A 20,224-nucleotide genomic window follows, 5' to 3' on the forward strand; every position below is an offset into this window, starting at 1 on the left:
GTTACTCTTCCCTCCCCACCCTGGGAAAGGTGCTACAGCACAGGGTGCTCATCACGTCTTGGGAGCCACTGAGACAGGAAGAGGCGTTGGCCCGGGGAGTGGTTTAGCTGGCCCGGCGCCCAGTCCTGCATCCCTTGTCGTACAAGTGGGACAGTTGTCAAGACGGAAGAGAAGTGTTCGAAGTTACACAGAAAGTGAGCAGCTGTGAGGACCAAGAGCTCACTTCGCTTGCTGGCAGGGACATTCCCCAAATTAAAACCCAGGGGATCAGTACGTCCCTATTGCCCAGGGCCTTGGAGACTTCCTGGCTGGTTCCAGCCTGTCCTTGGGCCCTGCCCAGGCACGACTTGGTCCAACTGGCCAGGCCCAAGGGGAGGAGGAGGGAGGACGAGAGTGTGCCCCTCCGCCCCTGACTCACTCAGAGGACCAGACAGTGGCATCCCCTTGGCCTAGGGGCGGGCCCTGACTCAGGCGGTCAGTGACCGACGACGGAGCAGGGCTCTCCTGCCGCCATGACTCACACCCACCCGCCCATCTGTTCTCCAGAGGGAAACTCCCCGGGGGTTTCGGGACGCGGGTCAAGGGCCCGTTCCACCCCAGGGCTGAAGGCTGGGCCCCTGAAGAGGACAAGCGGCAAAGAGCATACTTTGTAGCATGGGGTGGGGGGCATTGTTGGGGCACAAGCGGCCTCCCACCTGGGCAGAGGGCAGAGCAGGGGCCCGCCAGCCTAGTCTCTGCTCCAGGATGGAGTTTCCTGTTCTGCCCCACTCTGGTCCTGCTGCTGGCTGGGTCCGGTTTCGGCGTGTTTGCTGATGCAAGGAAGCCTCTGGGAGCGGGCCGGCTGGTGGTGTTTGAGGACAGACAGGGACAGCCCCGGGGGACGAAGGTGACACTTGTTGTTCACTCTGGGAGGGCCACTATGCGCAGCATTTTCCACTCATTATTTCATTTAATTTTCACGAGTAATACAGTTACTATCCCCATTTTCGAAGTGAGGGAACGGAGGAGCCGGAGTAGGTGAAGTGGTTTGCTTGAGGTCCCCCCAGCAAGGGAGCAGCAGGGGGTGGGACGGGAACCCGCGTCTTCTGGGGGGTGGGGAGAGAGGAGTCGCTTCCCTGATGGTTCCCCCTGGGGAGGGGTCTGGCTAACTTGGCCTTTCTCTGCCTCCTGATGCCCAGGCCCTCAGGCCCCCGGCGCACGCCTGTCCTGTAACGGCCATCTCCCCTGTGCTCCCAGGGCAGACCTTGGGTGTTCATGGAGGATTTGTCGAGTGAATAAATGACTTTTTTCTGAGGAGCTGAGTCTACCAGAATGCTCTTTCCTCCTATCAGGGCAGAGCTCTCCAGCACGTGCGCAGGGAGTGGGAATGGGTGACCACGGGCACCTGTTGTGACAGGACCCGTGTTAGGTACTGTTTACATTAGCAGACGTAGGAGTGAGTGTGCGGCCCTGGGTCCCACAGGTAGGCCGGCAGCCTGTACACAGGGTCCCAGGGACAGGCGGGGCTTCTCCCTGGCAGGACGGAGGAAAGGGAGACCCCTGGGAATGGCCTTATGTGCGTCAGGCGAAGGTCTGGGCATCCTGAACAGGGGCCTCCCTCCATTTGATGGGCTCCGTGGAGGAAGGGGCCCAGGGAGGGGGCCGGGCATCAAGCGCTCCTGGGACCCTGTGCAGAGGTTGGAGGCCTGGTGGGAGAGCTTCTAGGCCTCGTTCACACTCTTGGTTGGGGAGGGATCAGTGTTGGCCTGTTCGGGAAGCGAGGGGCCTGAGGAGACCCCCCCATCGCACTGATGCCCCAGAAGAGCTGCCCGCCCCCCCAGCCCCTACCAAGCTGGAGGTGGCACGTCAGCCCCCCCATCCCCTCCAGGGGAGCGTCAGGCTTCTCCAGCAGTTGCCATGGCTCTGTACATGAAAACGTCACACACAAAAGCTCAGCTTCCCCAACTGCCAGTCTTGTGCATCTAGACTTGGAGCCCTGTTCTCAGTTGTACTGCAGAGAGAACACACCTCCATCACCAGGTTGCTGTGAGGGGGAAAGAAGATTCCTCCAGTACCGGGCCTTCCTCTTCAACCCAGGGCCCACGGGGCTGATGTGACCCACGGCCAGGGAGAAGGTACACCGAGAAGTTTCCCCAGTGACGGGCAGGGATGGGCCCTGCGAGAGGGAGATGGCCGAGCTCTTCCCCAGCCCCAGGCAGGCCCTCTTGCCTCTACGGCGGCTCGGCAATCGCCCGGCCCAGAGAAGGGCTGAGAATCCAAGCCCCGGGTTTTGGGACAGAACCTAACTCGGGTGGGCTCCTTTTGTCCTTACCCACTTCTAAGGGAGCAGTCATCTGAGGGAGGCAAACACTAGACATAGAGCAGGGGGGAGGTTGATCCCTCCCGCAGCCTCCAAGGAATCGGCCATTCCTTAAAAAAGCCACGAGGTGATCCTGTTCTGTTCGCAAGGCTTGCTTCCAGTATAGGCTCCACAACCCGGCAGCAGGGGGAGCTTGGGCAGTTCCCAGCCTCGGGGAGCAGGTTTCCAGGGTGGCAAAGAACCCCTCGAAGTGGGAACTCTGGGTCCTGTGATGGTGCGACAGGGGGTAAAAAGGGGCCCTTGGCACTGAGGCACCCCAAGGGGTGAGGTGAGGAGGACCAACGGTCTCTTAAAGCCGACAGGGGCCCCAAGTAAAAACAAGCCAGGAGCAGGCAGCAAGCTATTATATATCATGCTTTTAATACAAACTTAAAAAAATCTGGAACAATATAAACTGTACAGATTTGATCAATCTTTTTGTTTTGTTTTTAAACTAAATCTCTAAACACACCAATGTCCCATTCCAAAATATTGCACAACATTCTGAATACAAAATGCTTGATTGTATTCCTCCTTCACTAAAGAAAACAAGTTCATTACCCTGCTCCCCCAAGCTCCTCTCCACATTGCCTCAATGCCCTCCTTCCCATCCCGAGGGGTCAAACTAGAGAATCTATAGCTCACTGCATTGAGAAAAATACATCATTCTGGACTAAAAGTTTACATTCTTTACAAGACGATCCACCTTTTGATTTGTTCCTGGGAAAGAGGGGCAGACAGAGAGAGAGGATGGGGAAAGGGGAGAAATAGGTTTAATTCTCCTCTTTTTTTATTTTAAAGTTTGTTTTTCCTGAAAAAATATCTGTTTCTCTCCTCTTTTTAAGAAAAAATCTTGAAAAGAAAAAAATTACGTTTTTTACGTTAGAAATATACATATATTATATATACCTCTTACATTTTACAAATGTAGCAAATTATTCAATACAAACGGACACCAAAAAATGTAAAAAATAAAAAAAAAAGTATTCCTACGAAACCAGGTAAATTAGTGCAGGTTTTTGTTTCCATTTCCTTAAAAAAAATAAAATTGAAGCAAAAATGCCTAGATTTGAGACGAGACAGACTGAACTGGGCCCAAGAGTCCAGCAGTGGAGTCATGCTCCTGAACATACATTTTTCTTCGTATTTCAAAAGACACTAAGGGGTTGGTCTCCCCCTCTCCCTAGATGTGGTGAGAAACAAGCTGACCAGGGGTGGCGGGTACCTGTGTACTGAGTGTAGGGGCATAAATAAGGCAGCATCCAACCTTTCCCAGAGAGCAGCCATCTGCCTGGGCCTGTCACCTGTGTGGGAGCGGAGGGCTAGGGAGAGGGTCGCCCAGACTGGGCCGGCCCCTGAGAAACCTAGGGGACAGCTGGTGCTGGGCTGAGGAGCCAGGGCGTTGCCCCGCTGGGGGAGGTAGAGCTGGTGCCCAATGCAGGGGGAGGAGGCTGGCAGTGTGTGTCTGGGCTGGACCCACTGCCGCGGTGGTTGCCCCACTTGGGGTCACTGAGGAGGGCGGGGTGGGGTGGGGTGCCAAGGGCTTTGGTACTTTTTGGTGATGGGGGGCCCTGATGCCATGTGGCCCACCAGCCAAAGCATCATGGCATGCATGGAAGCTGGCTCACTAGGGTCAGGTGGGAGAAACTTCTCTTCCAGCAGAGAGAGGAGGAGCTGAGGCTCTCTTGTAATCCGCACACACCACCTGCGATGGCCAAACGCCTGTCTAAGCCGGCCTGCCCAAGAGACCACTCCTCACAGCATCGAGGCCTAGTGGGGTTGGGTCAGGCAGTGAGAGGGGCTGGCAAGAGGTACCAAGAAGTTCTCACGCAGGCTGGGGCAGAAACATACTAAAATAACATCTAAAACCAAAGGACTAAGAAGTCTCAATTCAAGGCTCAGGACTGCCCACTCTAGGCACTGACCCAAAACTCCCCCCCCCCCACTCCACGGGTGCTCAGGTGAGCAGCTCCCACCCTGGGTTAAGGTCACGAAACAGGAGGATCTGAGTCCAGGGACTTCTCTTAGGCATCAGGGGCTGGTAGGCTGGTATTCCCTCAGCCCCTCACAGCTAACCCCCCATTTTTTTGGTCAAAAACAAAAGTGCAGATCCCTCCGCAGTCTGGAAACCAGTTCCTTCTGCAGTATTTTCCCCTGGGAGTGTCTCAGGCTCAGCCGCAGTCTCACCGCAACACGTGACCCACCCTACAAAAGGACTGACAACCCACCCGGCCCATTCCCCAACCTCCTACGTAAATAAGCACTTGCCACAACCTGGAATCATGCTGGGGAGGGGGAGGGGGTTTACATGGCTTGGAATCCTTTAGAACAGGACGGCAAACCACGCGCGCGCGCACGCACACGCGCGCGCGCACACCCCACCCCCACCCCCCCACCCCCGTACCTGCCCCGCCTCCTTCCCACAACCTCAGGCCCAGGGAAGAAGGGGCTGCACGAGAGGCCACATGTGTCAAAGGCTGGGTCTCTGGGGCCATGGTGGGGGTCTGGGCCGGGTGGGGATGGTGGTGTAGGGCCACAGGACAGAGATGAAAGCAATTCCACTAGACAGAGTGCTAACCTCTCTAGCGGGAGGGTGTCAAGTAGCCAGCCAGCAGCTCCCCATGGTTCAGGCCTGGGAGGGAGCGGGGGCTGGGGTCAGACCTTTTTGGGTGGCAGGGCCCAAGAAGGCCTGATGAGGTTGGATGGCTTTGAGTGAAAGCAGACCTGGGGGACAGAGGCAGTGACACAGGGCAGCCTCTCTCTGCTCTGGGCAGGGTTAGGCCCCAGCCTGTGGCTCTTCCTTCCCTGTGAGCTTGGACACACCAATCCTAAACCAGGCGTGTGAAGGAGGGTGGGAGGGAGGGAGGGAGCAGCAATTCACATCTGGACCATTCTTAGCACAGGAAGCCACTAATTAAAGATGTTATATAGAAAACTACATGTAAAAAAAAAAAAAGAAAAAGAAAAAAAAAGAAAAAAATATAAAACCCAAACCAACCAAATAAATCAGAGGCAGGCAGGAAAACAGCAGGGGGTTGAGTTAACCTCGATTCGGTGCTTCAGGAGCCCCCTCCCACTCCCTGCCTGGGCTGGATCTTTTTTTCTAGAAGCCAGAGTGAGAAGACTGGAAATCTTTTTGTGTATTTTTCTTTTCCTCTTTTTTTGGCCTTTCTTTTCCTTTCTCTTTCCTGTGGTCTTGGGCGCTCCTGGCCTCGCGACCGGCGGGCGGTCAGTTGGCCAGCACGACAGGCTGGAAGGGCTGGCTGGGGTAGGGCATGGTGTTCAGGTTGTAGCTGAGGCCTTCCACGAAGGGTGTCTTCTCCAGGAAGAGGCTGTTGGTGCCGCCCCCAAACACCTGGGCCACGTCAAAGCTGCTGCTAGTGCACGAGGCGGCCCCAGCACCCCCACCATCGGCCCCGTCAAAGAAGAGGCTGGCGGGGCCACCGTTGTACACGAACTCCTTGGCGTTGGGGGAGAGCTGTGACTGAGGGGCCGGGCTGGCCGCGACGAAGTTCAGTGAGTGCAGAGACAGGGAGAGGCTCTTGTGCTTCAGCAGGCTGCTGGTGGGGGAGCGGGCCAGGCGGGGCTGTGGAGGCTGGGGGACCCCGGGCCCACCGCCCGCCACACCCCCGCCCCCTGCGGCCCCGCCGCCCTTCTTCATCTTGGTGGAGCCAAACTTGGTGGCGGCGAAGGAGGCGGTAGTGAAGGTGATGGGCTGGGCAGAGCGGGGGATGAAGGTGGGGCTGGGCGACTGGCCGAAGGATGGTGATGGGGAGCTGGACAGGGAGCTGTCCTGGCTGCCGATGGGCACGAAGACCTGTGCGTCGGGGTTGAAACTGCTCTTGAACTCCTTGTCCAGCTCTGGGGCGACACAGCCCTCGCTGTCATCCAGGTACAGCACTTTCACCGCCCCCTTCTCGCCGATCTGGTAGGACACTTCGAACGGGTCGATCCAGACGCTCAGCTCCTCAGGCACGTTGGCCCGCACATCCTCCACAGCCAGGCCGCTCCGCCGGGCGGCCAGTTCCACCACAGGGTCCACGATCTCCCCGATGTGAACACAGCGGAAGCCGGAGCCCTTCAGGGGCTTGTCAGGGTACCAGTGGCCTTCATATTTCTTTTTCAGGAGCCGCTCCAGCTCCTCGCCGAACAGGTCTGCCCGGCGCCGGGGCAGCTTGTTGTACAAGTAGGAGATGATAAAGTTCAGGGCCACTTTGATCTCCAGCTGCATGGTCCTTTCCGTGGCGGCAAATCAGCTCCGGGCACGTGTATACAAGCCGAGGGCAGTGGCAGGTGATGGAAGGTAGGCAGCCTTGGGCTCCAGACAGCTCTGCAAACCAAGAACAATGCAGGGTATTATGAGTAAATGTGCAGAAAGCCTGTGGCGGGGGGGGGGGGGGGGGGGGGGGGGGCGGGGAGCGGCGGGCAGGGGGATCAAGGGGAAGGATAGAAAAGCACCAACTTTAGATCTCAGATTCAGAGCCCCCTTTCTGCTCCACTAGTGACTAGCTTGACTGTGTGGCTGAGGGCAAGCCACTTTCTTCTGAGCCTTAGTTTCATCAGTGACATAAGGCTATCATGGAGAGTAAGTTAGCTCAAGGATGTAAACTCTCTCAACACTGACCCTGCTATTTAGAAGGCACCTGATAAAATGAGCTACAGTTTTTCAAGTAATTCTAAAGAAACAGGAGTGCTGTGGTTTCCACTATTTTGAGAATCCAAGTCACTATACAACTGCTATCAAAAAACAAAACAAAACAGAGAGCCTAGGTAGCTCAGTTGTTAAGCGTCTGCCTTCGGCTCAGGTCATGATCCCAGGGTCCTGGGATCGAGCCCCACATTGGGCTCCCTGCTCAGTGGGAAGCCTGCTTCTCCCTCTCCCACTCCCCCTGCTTGTGTTCCTGCTCTAGCTCTCTCTCTGTCAAATAATAAATAAAATCTTAAAAAAAAAAAGCAAAAAGCAAAAAACCCACAAAAAGCTGAGACCCTAATTCAACTGGAGAAGGGAAGGCTCTTGGTAACTAATCTCCATAACATCTTGGTGAAGTCGTGCTCCCAACAGTCACAGGCCAAGATATAAGTTTAAAATCCTTAGTTTTTCTCCTTAAATGGAAACGGATACAGATCACTGAACAGGAAACAGCACTGCCAACTTTTCACTGGGGGCTTGGACTCCAGTCACACCCAATTTGTCATCCTGGGTCCTGTTGGTGTACATGCTCTCTGGCTCGCTCTGGGTTTGCAGAACTGATGTTTCAAGAACACACTGTAACCAAAGGGTGCATTTCCATCGAGGCAGCCTCCAAGAATGGAGACAAGAACACGATCCCCAAGAAGTCAAGACCTGTTACAACCAGAGGTGTGGGCCAACAAGGGACTGCTGAGCAGGGGCTGTCTCAGGGGAGCAGAGGAAATGAAACGGAGGCAAGGCCCCGTAGGCCAAAAAGTCCTTAAGAGCAGCACTGGTGTGGCCGGAGGGAATCTCTAGCTTTTGGCTAGAGTGTAGGTGATGAGGGTGGCAAAGAGAAGAAATTTTCCATCACCCTGCAGCCTCCAGCTGGGGACCCATCATCACTCAAGTCTCCTGGGGACCATCTGACCACCTGTCCTTGGCACCAGATAAGACTTATCAAGTGTTTGGAGATCCCTGGAGAGGAGACAGCCCAAGATAAACACTCAGATTGTTATTTTGGGATTCTCTCACAGCCAGCTCCCACAGAGGTCAAAAAGGTTTATTCCTGAGGTCTGGGCCAGCCTCATGTCTCAGGAAGATGATCTGTAAAGTCCTGAGAGCGAGTGATCCTCATCTCCTCACTCTGGATCTCCAAAAGGGCAGCTCCCGGGTCATGCTGTGGGAAGACTGAGAAGGACCACCTTTAAGGGTCAGCAGGGCCAGAACCTGTTCCCAGCCAGGCCTCTGGATGGGAATGTGCTGCTGAGCTCAGTGCAGAGACAAGACTAATCCATGATCCATCAAGGGCATCTTCTGCCCAGTGATAGATCTGGAGCTGGATTTTGATTAAAATCCCTTCTGGGTCCAGCATAGAGTATTCAGGTGCTAATTCTAGGCTTGAGGATCTTGAGTTTTTTGAACACCTGCCCCAGCTCACTTCCTTATAATTCTTTGGCTCCTAGGGGTATTTTTTAGGACTGGATCCTTGGGCAAAGCTCTTGGGTGAAAATCAGAGAAGCACTGGGTCAATCTGGAGCATCACGGGACACTGGCTAGGTCTAGTCGCACCCTCATTTCAGGTCTGAGCAGAGGGTCACATGGGGATTCAACAGAGGTGCCATGAGCACAGATCAATTCCAGAAGGTTTAAAGAGGAAAAAAAAATGGTAAAGATAGGGGGCTTTCTGTTTATAAGGACTGCGTTCATCACCAGATGCAAGGCTAGCCACCAGGATGCAGGCATCCCACAAGAGGAAGTCTATAAGGGCCACAGCAGCCCACCAGAGGTGTCCAAAATGGAGGAGATTAAAAAGTTATGGAGAAAGTTGGCACTGGTTCCCAAGGATGGGCCTGGAGCTAAAGACAGTGTTTTCAAAGTGTTTTTGAAAAGTAAAACAGACTTAAATATGACATTATACTTCCCGAAAGCACCACGTGGCCAAGAGGTGCACCACTCACACCAAAGGGCTCCTACAACCTTTCTAGGCCTCTTCAAACTTTGCTGCATACATGCCTTCCAAGTTAACCTCCCCTGAAGTGTTCAGCCTCAAAATGGGAGCATTTTTATTTATCTATTTTTTTAAATTGAATTTTACTTAGTTAACATACAGTGCAATATTGGTTTTTGGAGTAGAATTCAGTGGTTCTTCACTGACATATAACACCCAGTGCTCATCACAACAAGTGCCCTCCTTCATCCCCATCACCCATCTAGCCTGTCCCCCACCCACCTCCTTCCATCAACCCTCAGTTTGTTCTCTATCGTTAAGAGTCTCTTACGGCTTGTTTCCCTCTCTCTTTTTTTTCTTTTCAAAATGGCAGCATTTTAAATGCAGGCCAAAGTCATTGGGAAATAAGCCTCCCACCCCAAAGTACAAAAGAACCACTGTCATCAGCCCTGCCTAGCTGACCATTTTCTGCAGCATAAGCAACTAAAGCTGCACACCAATTTATACCTCAGTGATGCTGCCACACAAGTAAGGAAGTATATAATGCCATCTTTGCCTCTTCAACTGGAGAACAGGCCAGGCCAGATGGCTGTGGGGCGGAACCTTTCAAAAATGCTGGACAACCAGAATGAGATTTTCTGCTCTATCAGCTCAGGCTCTAATTTTGACTTCAAGAAGCTTATGGAACAGAGGATTAAAGCACTGGTGCTGTCTCGTCTTTAACTAAAGATAGGAGTGACCACTCAGATGAGTTTGTTCATTTTTTTTAAGGCTATGGACAAATTCTAGGCTTACATATAAATATTCATAGAATGTGGTAAGATTGGAAAGCTTAGTAATAACTACTCTTCAATACAAGTAACAAGTAGATTCAAGTTAAGAGGGAAGAGAGGACTTTAAGATCTTCTCCAACTCTGACTCAGGTGCAAAAGGCCAGAAAGGTGGCAAAAAGTAAAAACAAAAACAAAACCAACCAAACAACTCCCTTCCCCCCTCAAAAACCAGTGTTTAACAATAGCAACATCTACCTTTTGTCAATATATGAAAAAGTTGCGAATGTGAGAGTAAATTCTGTCCAATTTCATTTAGAATCTAATCCTCCTTCACTTGTTTATTCCCAACAGCAAAATTAATGTGGGATTCAGATCCCTTGGGCTGACTCGTGTTTTATTTTTTTTAAAGATTTTTATTTATTTGACAGAAAAAGACACAGCGAGAGAGGGAACACAAGCAAGTTGCTGAGTGGGAGAGGGAGAAGCAGGCTCGTCGCTGAGCAGGGAGCCCGATGCGGGGCTCACTCCCAGGACCCTGGGATCATGACCTGAGCCCTATGCGGGGCTCACTCCCAGGACGCTGGGATCATGACCTGAGCCGAAGGCAGATGCTTAACGACTGAGCCACCCAGGCGCCCCTTGACTTGTGTTTTAAAGAGTGCTTAAGAGAAGGACAAAAACGAGGTAAGAAAGGTGACTGCTACAGTCAATGATATGGTAATGGAGTTTCCAGAAAGAGCTTATAACAAAAATGCGAAGGAAGGTTAAGAAGAAAATCAATATGTTTTAAAGAGGAAAAGGAGGGATAATGGCGAGGGAACTCCTCGGGCCCCCAAACCAGGAGTACCTATAAAATATTCAGGCACCTCAAGCCTTAACAACCAAATGGTCCTACAACCAAGCACTATCAGGTTCAAACGAGTCCGGAAAGAGGAGTCGGGAAGGAGGGGTCCTCAATTTTGACAAGGCCAGCAGGTGTCGCACACCGGATCCCAGGGAGTGAGAGCCAGGTTCCGTGGGACCGCCTGGCCCCACCCCACCAGTCCCAGAGGCAGCGACCCAGACCGGCGGGTATGCTCGAAGGCCTTCCAGGACTTGTGCCGACGGACCACAACACCCCACCCAGAGTCTCCACCATGTCCCTCAAACATGGACTATGCGAGTCCAACTCTTCCGACTAAGAAGGCCCTTTCTGGGGCACTCGGTTCCTGCGAAGCCAGGAAGACCTCACTGAACTCCAACGTAGGCCGGCAGTGAAGGCGCGCTCTGCACTCTGGGAACTGTAGTCCTCAGACACCTCACGCTCAGATTGGAGCAAGTGACCTACTTTCTCTGCACACTACACTTCCCTGCGTGCTTTGCGAAGGTTCAGCCAGCGAATTACGCAGGCCTGGTAAGGGGAGCTGGCCGAGGTCCGGGGAACCGAGGAAAAGTTTCCGATGCACATGCGCGCTGTGGTGGACGCCCCCATCCCCCCCGCCCACCGCTTAATACATTTTGTATAAATTTACCCATAAGGCCTACTCTCCGTATTGTACCACCCTACCGTATTCACGTCTTGGTCTCAAGAAAGGCTGAATTGCCGCCTCTTCCTCTTCACAGGCTCCCTTGACTGTTCAATTAAGGATCTCCTTCTAATGAGTTTTTTCTGGGTGAACACGGTGGGTTGGGACAGATAAAGGTCACACATCCCTCCGCCGGCCCCCCCCACCCCTCCCCCGTCCCTGCCGCTCAATCTGTATTCCTTGGGCTGGGTGGTCTCCATCTGGAGTTGCTGTAGGGACGGTGAATTCAAAGAGGAAAAAAAGCGTTTTCACTTAATGCCCGGCGGGCTCAGCTCCAACACCCCCACGGCCAGAAAAGGCAGGAACTAAACCCAGTTCTCCCCTCCTCTCAGCCAAAGAAATTCCCAGTTAAGCTGCGGGGAGGGGCCGGGCGGAAAATCAGAAGGCCCAAAGCCAGCAGGGCCCAAGCCTCACCCGTCTTCTAATCCAAGTCCGAGTAACTAGACCCAGCTAGGGAAATGGGAAAAGGTTCCGGGCAGGGAAGGAAAAACTGTGCATCTGACACCCGAACAACATATTCTAATACTTGAAATTGTCTGTGGGTCTCCTCCCATTGCAAGGCCTGCTCTGTGACCAGACTTAACCAGATCCTCGGCAAAGCTCCCCTACACGCTGTTAAACCTCCCTAATCCTTCCTCCCACACAAGCTTCTTTCCCCCACTGCTTAAGAGGGGGATGGGGGCAGGCGCCCAAGAAAGCAATAGGAGTATTTTTCTGCTGGAAAATCAAAGATGAGGGGCTCACTCCCAAGGCAGGGTGGATAGGAAGGAGAAACAGAAAGGTCAGACACTGAGCAAGGCACCTGAGACCCCCTCCGAGGGCCCAAGCTGCAACCCGCTGTGTAGGGTTCTGGTTCCTCTGCGGGGTGGGAGAAGGCCTGCCAACTGCCCCTCCTCTCTCTGCTCCCTCCCGCCCCCCCCCCCCCCCCCCCCGTCAAGGGCACAGTCCATCCTCTGGGCAGGAGGGGAACGAGCTTAGAAGTAGGGCTCTTCCTCCCAGGCATCTCACCGGGATCAACCAGAATCCACTCACTGGTATTGCTGTAAACGCACTTCACCAGCCCCCTCCCCGCCCGCCCCGCACAGTTTTCCCTTAAAACACGAAAGCGAAAACGGTAAATTCTGGTTCAGCGGTCGCAGGACAGTCACCACTGACCCGTCCAAAAGGGGATGTCTACCTTCTATCCCTCAGCTCCACAGGGCCAGAAATAAACCCTATTAATTATTACCACCCCCTTTCCCGCACACGGGAAAAGCAGCAGAAAAACAAAGCCTGGATCCCCTTCCTTCCTCTGATTTATTTAATGGTGGTGGAAGTTATGTTTTGCGGGGGATACAAAGAAAAATCTAGCGAGTCTCTACGATATGAAGAACTGAGGGGGGCGGAGAGGGGAGGAAATGCACCCCACCCAGAAGGGGGCCACACTCAGAGCACGGAGCGGAGAGGAGCACCGGGGAAAAAGGCGGGGGGGGGGTTCTATCGGGGAGGTGGAAGGGGAAAGGAAAATGTTGGCCAGTCCTCGGGATGGGCGCACGATAGCAACGTGCAGCGTCCAGCAAAGCGAGGAGCGAGAGTGGGACGGGGGTGGGAGAAGGCGTCTCAGGGGTCCCCGCCGCCCGCACGCTCCCCGCTCACTCACTCGGGTCTCCGCGGTGGCGGGGCGGTCTGCCGGTGGCGGGGAGGCTTCTCCCTCCAGGGTGGTCCTGGGCGCGGGTCGGAGGTCGCTCTTCCTTCCTTTCTGGGCGCCGCCGGGCCGGAGGCTGATGGGTCCTTTTATTCGTTGAGGGTTGGGGGACAAGTGAGGGAGTTTTGGGCTATGACTCTCAATAATAATTCTTTCAGCTTTTTGGAGGTCAGGCTCGGCGGAGAGGGGACGGAAGGCGGGCGGGCCGGCCGGCGGCGACGAAGCGAGGATGTCGGACCGCAGGGCGGCTTGTGTCGCGGGGCGGAGAACGGTCCGGGCTCTGGCTAGCGGGCGGTCCTGCCTTTCTGGCCCCGCGTCGCCCGAGCCACTCGCTTCTCTACCGCGACGACGCGCACCTTCCCGCGCCCCGGCCCGAAGTGAGCAAAGTCAATGAAAAGTTTCACCCTTAGCAACCCTGCGCACGGATCCGGCTTCCCCACCCCTGCGTGATGCGTCCCTCCGCCCTGCAGGGGCGGGGCCGGGCGCCGGGCCGGGACTACTTTCCAGCCGGCCAGGCGACTTAACCCTTCGCGCCGAGCGGTCGGCGGCTCTACATGCCTCCCGGGGGTTCCCCGGGACCTCCTTCCGCCAGTCCTCCAGTGGCCGGCCTCTTCTCACTCAGATCCCAGGTTAAACGCCAGCAAGGCCGCCTTTAGCCGGTCCAATGATGCTCGCCTCCCCTCCCCAGCACAGCGCCGTGCCGTGTATTTTCTTCATGCCCCAAACCACTGAAAGCGTGCTCATCGGGTACAATGTTTCCCCACGTAGACAGCGAGCTCTGGGAGGGCAGGGTCCTGGACTGGAACCCGGTGGTTCACTTTAGATGTGTGAGAGGAATGGATGTGGCGGGGAGGGGAGCTCCCTCACCCAGCTCCCCGTGGCTTGGGCCCTGCACCTGCCCTAGCGCCGACTGTTCTTAGGTTTCGCCGGACCTGTTCCCCCAGGCCAGGTCGGCGAGTCCCTCCGGGTCTGGGCGTTTGACTGGCCGACCAACCCCACGGCTCTCGCACCGCCCCAGTTACCGTCCCTTGGCGGGAGGGGGAGCTGAGGGGATGGCGCGAGCTTGGGAGACGTTTCGCTCCTTTATTAACTCGGGCTGGCTCGAGTCTTCCAAGCGCCCCATGCCTCGGTGGGTAATGTTAACGTCGAAGGGAGGGCGAAGGGGAAACCGGGGTCTGAGCACGCTGAGCGGGAGGAAGGGGATGCGAGGAGAGGCCGGCCGGGAAAAGGAGCCTAGCGCCACATAAACCTTCTACTTGCTGCTTCTGGCCCCCTAATTACCTTGCGGCCGGAAAAGGCCCGCGCCGGCTCCGCGCAGGCGCGCAAGCGCGCCCCCGGCCAGCCCCGGGTGGGGCTCAGACCTGCTGCAAATCTTCGCGTTTGCTCTCCCGGCTGGCGACCCCCGTACGGGGGACTAGACTGAGCAACTTTTCTTCTATATAAGAGCCCCCCGCTGGCGGGGTGTGGCGCCTGCCCGTGCCAGGGGCCCCAGGCTCACGCACCCGACGGTCCATGGGTTGCAGACCAAGGCTCGCTGGCCCTGCACGGGCGCGCAGGTTCGCGGGCTCGGCCACTTTGTGACTGCGGGGAGCGGAGTTGAGGGTAGGGAGGCCTGTGCCCAGGTGAGGTCACAGGGGGACCGAACTGCCAGGTTGCGAGGAGCCCCTGGGAGCTTGCGCGTTAAGGCTTTTGCCCAGTCGCCCATTCCCCAATTCTCTCCCCAACCCTCGACCTTTATTCTCATTCCAGACGGTTCCAGCCCATCGGCAGTCGCCGAACCCACGTGGGGTGGCGAAATCCGAAAGTTTCCAGCTACGAACAGTTAGCATTTGTTTGTTCCTTGATCTTTTTTTTTTTTTTTGGCAACGGCAGAGAGCAGCGGTAGTGTGGGGGTTTAAAAGCGCTTTCCTTGACTGCAGCAGAAAAAGGCCGTACTGGAGGGCAAACTCCAAGGGGACAGGGAGGCGCGAGGGAGCCTAAGCCCGAGATCCCCCATCCCCCACACACTGAGCGCTTCGGCCCCTGGGGCACCTCCAGGAACTACTTGCCTCGTGCGTCAGTGAGTGGCAGAGCGTCACACATACGCCCCGCGCCGCTTTGCCCCACTCCACTCCTTCTCTTCTTTTTCCTCCCTCTCCACCTCCCTCCCCTCCCCTCCCCATCGCTCCCCACTCCTCCCTTGCTCTCCCCTAGCGTAATCCATGCTAGCAGTGAGACCCCACCGACCTACAGGGTGCCAGAGCACTGAAGAGCTAAAAATATAACTCGTGTGTTAGCAACAGTCTTCCCATTGGTCAGGGAGCAGGGAGAGGCGGCTTCTGATTGGGTTTCCCATCCAACCGCTAGGATTAAGAATGGGGGCCAAAAACCCGGGCGCTGGGCCTTTGAGAAGAGTGTGCGTTTGCGCAATGAGGCATTGCAAAGGATGCTGGTATTTGAAGTCATTTATTAGAGGCAGCAATGGGTTTGAATCCCAATTGTGTCCACCAACCCTGTTATCTTGATTTTATGGTAACGAATCTCTTTACATCATCAACTGTTTTCTTGTTCTTAAAATGGAGATCGTATGAAGATTAAATATGATACAGGATGTAAAGCCTGGCTCAAATAGTTGGTATCCTTAATTTAAAGGTAACTGTTCAGGCCAGCTTGCATCCTACATATCCTGTGCACGGTTCGGTGTGTATTCCCCAACAAGAAACCTCACTATAAAGAACGATGAGAAAGAACGGTTAGGGTGAGCTGAAACGAATTCTCCTAGGGCATCTCAGGAAGGAGGGATGGAGTCCATATAAGTAGGTAAGGGGTAGACATCTACCTAAATTTAATGCAGGCTGAGGGAGGGCGCACAGAATCCCTGGACAGAAGGCATAGGATTTCTGCGTGTTCGTGCTTTTGTTTTACTCTCCCCTGCAGTGCTGGAAACACACCAGGCCTGAGCAACTTAACTAAAACAAAACTGAGAAATCCAGCCTCCTTGGCAGTTGGGAGCTCTGGGTAAAGGGTTGGCAAAGAAATAGGAAGCGATAGAATAGAGGGGCGAAAGGTAATCACCATTCTTAACTGCTGATGTCTCCATTTGTCATGTGGCGAGGAGGAGAGAGGACTTTTCTCTCCTCAGTGTGTGACTTCGTCTTGCCAGGGCTTAATTGTGAGCTTAATTCCACTCAAGCATTCCACAGTCCCCTCCCATTTTAAATAATCATGTTGAAAGGTACACACCATGTTTTTCAAAATGGTGAGCTTCAGAAGCAACTCCCCTGTCTGAGAGTAAGCAAGTTATACCAGATGTTTTGTTGCCTTGACAAGTCAGGCTGGTAATAATTAACCCCAATTAACTCTCAGGGGTGAGTCACTCTCTCATACACACATGCTAGGGTGAAAAATTTTGTAGTTCCTTTTATGTTATCTAAGTAAATAGCTCCTCATATTTGACTTTTTCAGATCCACTGCTCCAGCTGGGCAGGAGCAAAGACAACCCCAACAAAACTGGCTTCAGGGAAGTAATTGGATGCAGGGCAAATGACTGCTATTTATTCACCAACAATGTGAGAGAACAAACCTCACTAAAGGTTTGCTTGGACACTGAAACTGCAGTGTTCAAAGAAAGCAACATTTTAGCTTTGGTGGCAGCAGGCCACTTGGGATAGAGTTGATAAGCAACCAAATAACTGGGAAAAGATGCCGGAGTCCTTTTTTGCAAGGCAAGAAAATTTCAACCAAGGCAAATAATCTTTCACTTTTATGCCTAGCTTCAAACTACTACTAAAGAGCTGCAGGTCAGAATAGGGTGACATCGTTTTTCTGAAATTTGGTCAGTTCAGTTTGATTCCCTGTGGAGTTAATTTTCTTTTTTCTTTTCCTTCTATTTCCAGTATAGTTAACAAACTAGTTAATCTTAAAGATTTTATTTATTTATTTGAGAGAGAGGGGCGGGGTGGGGGAGGGGCTGAGGGAGAGGGAGTGAGAGAATCCCAAGCAGACTCTGTGCTTAGCGCAGAAGCCGATGGGGGGGGGGCTCGATCTCACAACCCCAAGATCATGACCTCAGCTGAAATCAAGAGTGGGCCGCTCAAGTGTGGGCACACCCAGGCACCCCAATCTTAATTTAGAACCTGCTAACTGGCAGGCCAAGGTCCACACCTGGTGGATATATTGTCTTGGTGTATACTGACACATTAACATTTTAAAAATGAGTTGACATTTAAAACTTGGGAGATTGCAAAAAGTTATCCTAATTTACCACTTCTCCTAAATTCAAAGGATCTGGGCATCCAAGCTGGCAATCGTCTGGAGTTGAATGGCAGCTGCCTCCTTTAGGCTGAGCCTATACTCTTGGGTTCCCCAAGTCCTCACCACTCTCTATTGTGTCCCAGACACTGAGACCAAGGGTCACATACCATTTATCATCCTGTTTGAGCTATTCTTCTTACACCCCTCTTTTCTCTGTTTTTTTTTTTTTTACAGAATTTATCTCACATTTATTTTTATTTATCTTTTAATAGGTTTTTTTTAAGATTTTTATTTATTTATTGAGAGAGAGAGAGAGAATGGTAGAGAGCATGAGAGGGAAGAGGGTCAGAGGGAGAAGTAGACTCCCTGCTTCGCAGGGAGCCCCATGCGGGACTCAATCCCGGGACTCCAGGATCATGACCTGAGCTGAAGGCAGTCGCTTAACCAACTGAGCCACCCAGGTGCCCCACTTTTTTTTTTTTTAAGATTTTATTTATTTGAGAGAGAATGAGAGAGAGCACATGAGAGGGGGGAGGGTCAGAGGACGAAGCAGACTCCCTGCCAAGCAGGGAGCCCGATGTGGGACTCGATCCCGGGACTCCAGGATCATGGCCTGAGCCGAAGGCAGTCGCTTAACCAACTGAGCCACCCAGGCGCCCCCCCCTTTTTTTTTAAGCAAGAGCACATGGAATGAGTGCAATATTTATTTTTTTTAATTTTAATTTTTTAAAAAGATTTTATTTATTTATTTGTCAGAGAGAGCGAGCGAGAGAGCACAAGCAGGGGGAGAAGGAGAGGCAGAGGGAGAAGCAGACTGCCCCCTGAGCCAGGAGCTGGATGAGGGACTCAATCCCAGGACCCTGGGATCATGACCTGAGCTGAAGGCAGACGCTTAACTGCCTGAACTACCCAGGCATCCCAAGGGCAATGTTTAAAGGAAATTAAATTACTAAGGGTGTACAGTATATTTGAGAAACTGGAAGACACCTATCCTTTTTAAAACCTAGAAATGAATATCAAATACTGAATACTTAATAAATAATAATAATGCCATAAATCCAGGAAATGGCACTGCTTTCTCAGGCGGACCATGATGAGTTCAATTATTTCAATTAGACCTATGTAGGTATACTTATTTTTTAGGTAGTGCTTTTTTTTTTTTAGAGGCGGGGAGGAGCAGAGGGAGAGAATCTTAAGCAGGCTCCATGCCCGGCGTGGAGCTTGATCCCACAACCCTGAGATCATGACCTGAGCTGAAATCAAAATTCTGATGCTTAACCAACTGAGCGCTGGCCCAGATAATGCTTATTTAACAATGGAGAAAAACACTTAATAATTTTTAAGACCATTCTGATTTTTTGTAGATATACACAGTTGGCTGAGATCATTTTCTAATTCTCGCCACAGAATTGTATAGTGTTAGAGGTTAAAATTCAGTTTGTTAGTTATGTTTTCCCAACAGCATAGAATTTGGTACTATTATTATCCTAATTTTTTAAAATTGAAGAGGACTGAACTTGAAATTCCAGAATAGACAATTAAGGATTTGAACTTCAAGACCAATTGCTTCTCGGCCTTTTGGCCAAGATCAAGTGTGAACCTCAAGACCATTCACTTTATCACAGGTGTTCTTAACTCATTAATTGTATTGTTCTCTTGGCCTTGGAAATGAAACAAACCAACAACTAGATTATGAAACTAGGTGAGAGAGGAGCAGAGTTCAGCAGAATTCACTGGGTTGAAGTTGAACTTGCTCCATTCAGCAATGGAGCATGGGGGGGGTATGCCCTTGAAATCATCTGGGCATTCATCTTAAACTCGCTTGCAATACCTTTCAGAGGTATGCTTGCTAAGGCTGATGGAGCACAGTTAAAGGTGGTGTTTTGCTGAAACTAAGGAGTAGCTTTTGATGTATTTGTAAATGCAAGATGTTATGTGGACCAGGGTGGTTAATAAGCAAATTTTAAAAGTTGATTTGTCTTTATCCAGACAAAACATTGTGACTTACAGTATACATTAAAACTAAAATTACTACAGGGATCAGTTATAAATTCTAATCTGAAAATTACCTGGTCTCTACAATTTTGACACACCATAATCCCCCTGACCCACAGTTTAGAATTGCTCAGAGTGCTCCCCAAACACATTGCCCAGATTGCTTCCCCACATGTTGATATCTACCCACCCCACCCCCTTTGCCTGTAGATTCCAATATATCCTTCAAAGCCCAGTTTATTAACCAGCTTGACTTCAATTATTCATTTAATACTGAGGAGCTGCTACCTGCTGGGCCATGGGCCAAACAGACTTGGTTACTGCCACCGTGGAGCCAGCCTAATGGAGGGCTGTCAATAATCACCAAACACCATCAACAAAACGCTACGGTGCTATGTGGGATTACAAGAGGAATGAACTTAGATTGGGGGTCAGGAGAGGTATCGTTTGAGGAAATATTATCTAAGGTCTGAAGGATGTGTAACAGCTGGACAAAAGGGGGACCGAGCATTACAGAGAGCTTAAGAGGTAAAAAGCACCGAGCAGGAAGGAAACCAGCAGCTGAGGAAGTGAAATGAGCCCCAGGGGCTAGAGTGTGAAGAGTGGTAGGAGATGAGACGGGAAAGCTTTAAGGATTATCGTTACCCCTGTGGCTATGACCTTCCACTGGCCTTCCTGAGGTGCCCCCAACCTAGGCCAAGAACCTTCCTTTGTGCATCCTCCCTGGGTTATTCTAAACGGTGTCTGGCTGCCTTCATTATTAAATTTCTTGAAGGCAGAGATTATATTTTAATTCACTTTTTGACCCTCAATATATCCCAATTAATCAAGCGTTCTGTTGATCCAAACCAAAGCTCTGGTAAGTAGTCAGAAGACAATCTTTGTTCCTTGGCTTTGCTGCTAAATTTCAGGGTAACTTGGGCCAACCCTCTGTATTCCTAAGGACTCAAAACCTGCTTCAGATCCACGGTGTCAAAGACCACTTGACTGAAGCCTCAAATTATGATTGTGCTTCT

At 52.3% G+C, this 20,224-nt stretch overlaps 1 protein-coding gene across 1 annotated transcript; it reads right to left on the reverse strand.

Annotated features, from left to right (window-relative positions):
- Nucleotides 1–4,741: 4,741 nt before the first annotated feature.
- On the reverse strand, nucleotides 4,742–13,444 carry TOB2 (transducer of ERBB2, 2). Its single transcript, XM_028115484.2, has 2 exons — nucleotides 12,936–13,444; nucleotides 4,742–6,668 (listed from the first exon to the last, which is right to left on the reverse strand). Exon 2 carries the CDS (start codon nucleotides 6,567–6,569, stop codon nucleotides 5,568–5,570), a length of 1,002 nt encoding a protein of 333 aa, XP_027971285.1. The 5' UTR covers nucleotides 6,570–6,668; nucleotides 12,936–13,444; the 3' UTR covers nucleotides 4,742–5,567.
- Nucleotides 13,445–20,224: the final 6,780 nt, after the last annotated feature.

The sequence above is a fragment of the Eumetopias jubatus genome, unplaced genomic scaffold (genome assembly GCF_037043125.1).
Source record: "Eumetopias jubatus isolate StellerSeaLion01/CBP00866 unplaced genomic scaffold, mEumJub1_p1.0 scaffold_8, whole genome shotgun sequence".
Taxonomy (NCBI): Eukaryota; Metazoa; Chordata; class Mammalia; order Carnivora; family Otariidae; genus Eumetopias; species Eumetopias jubatus.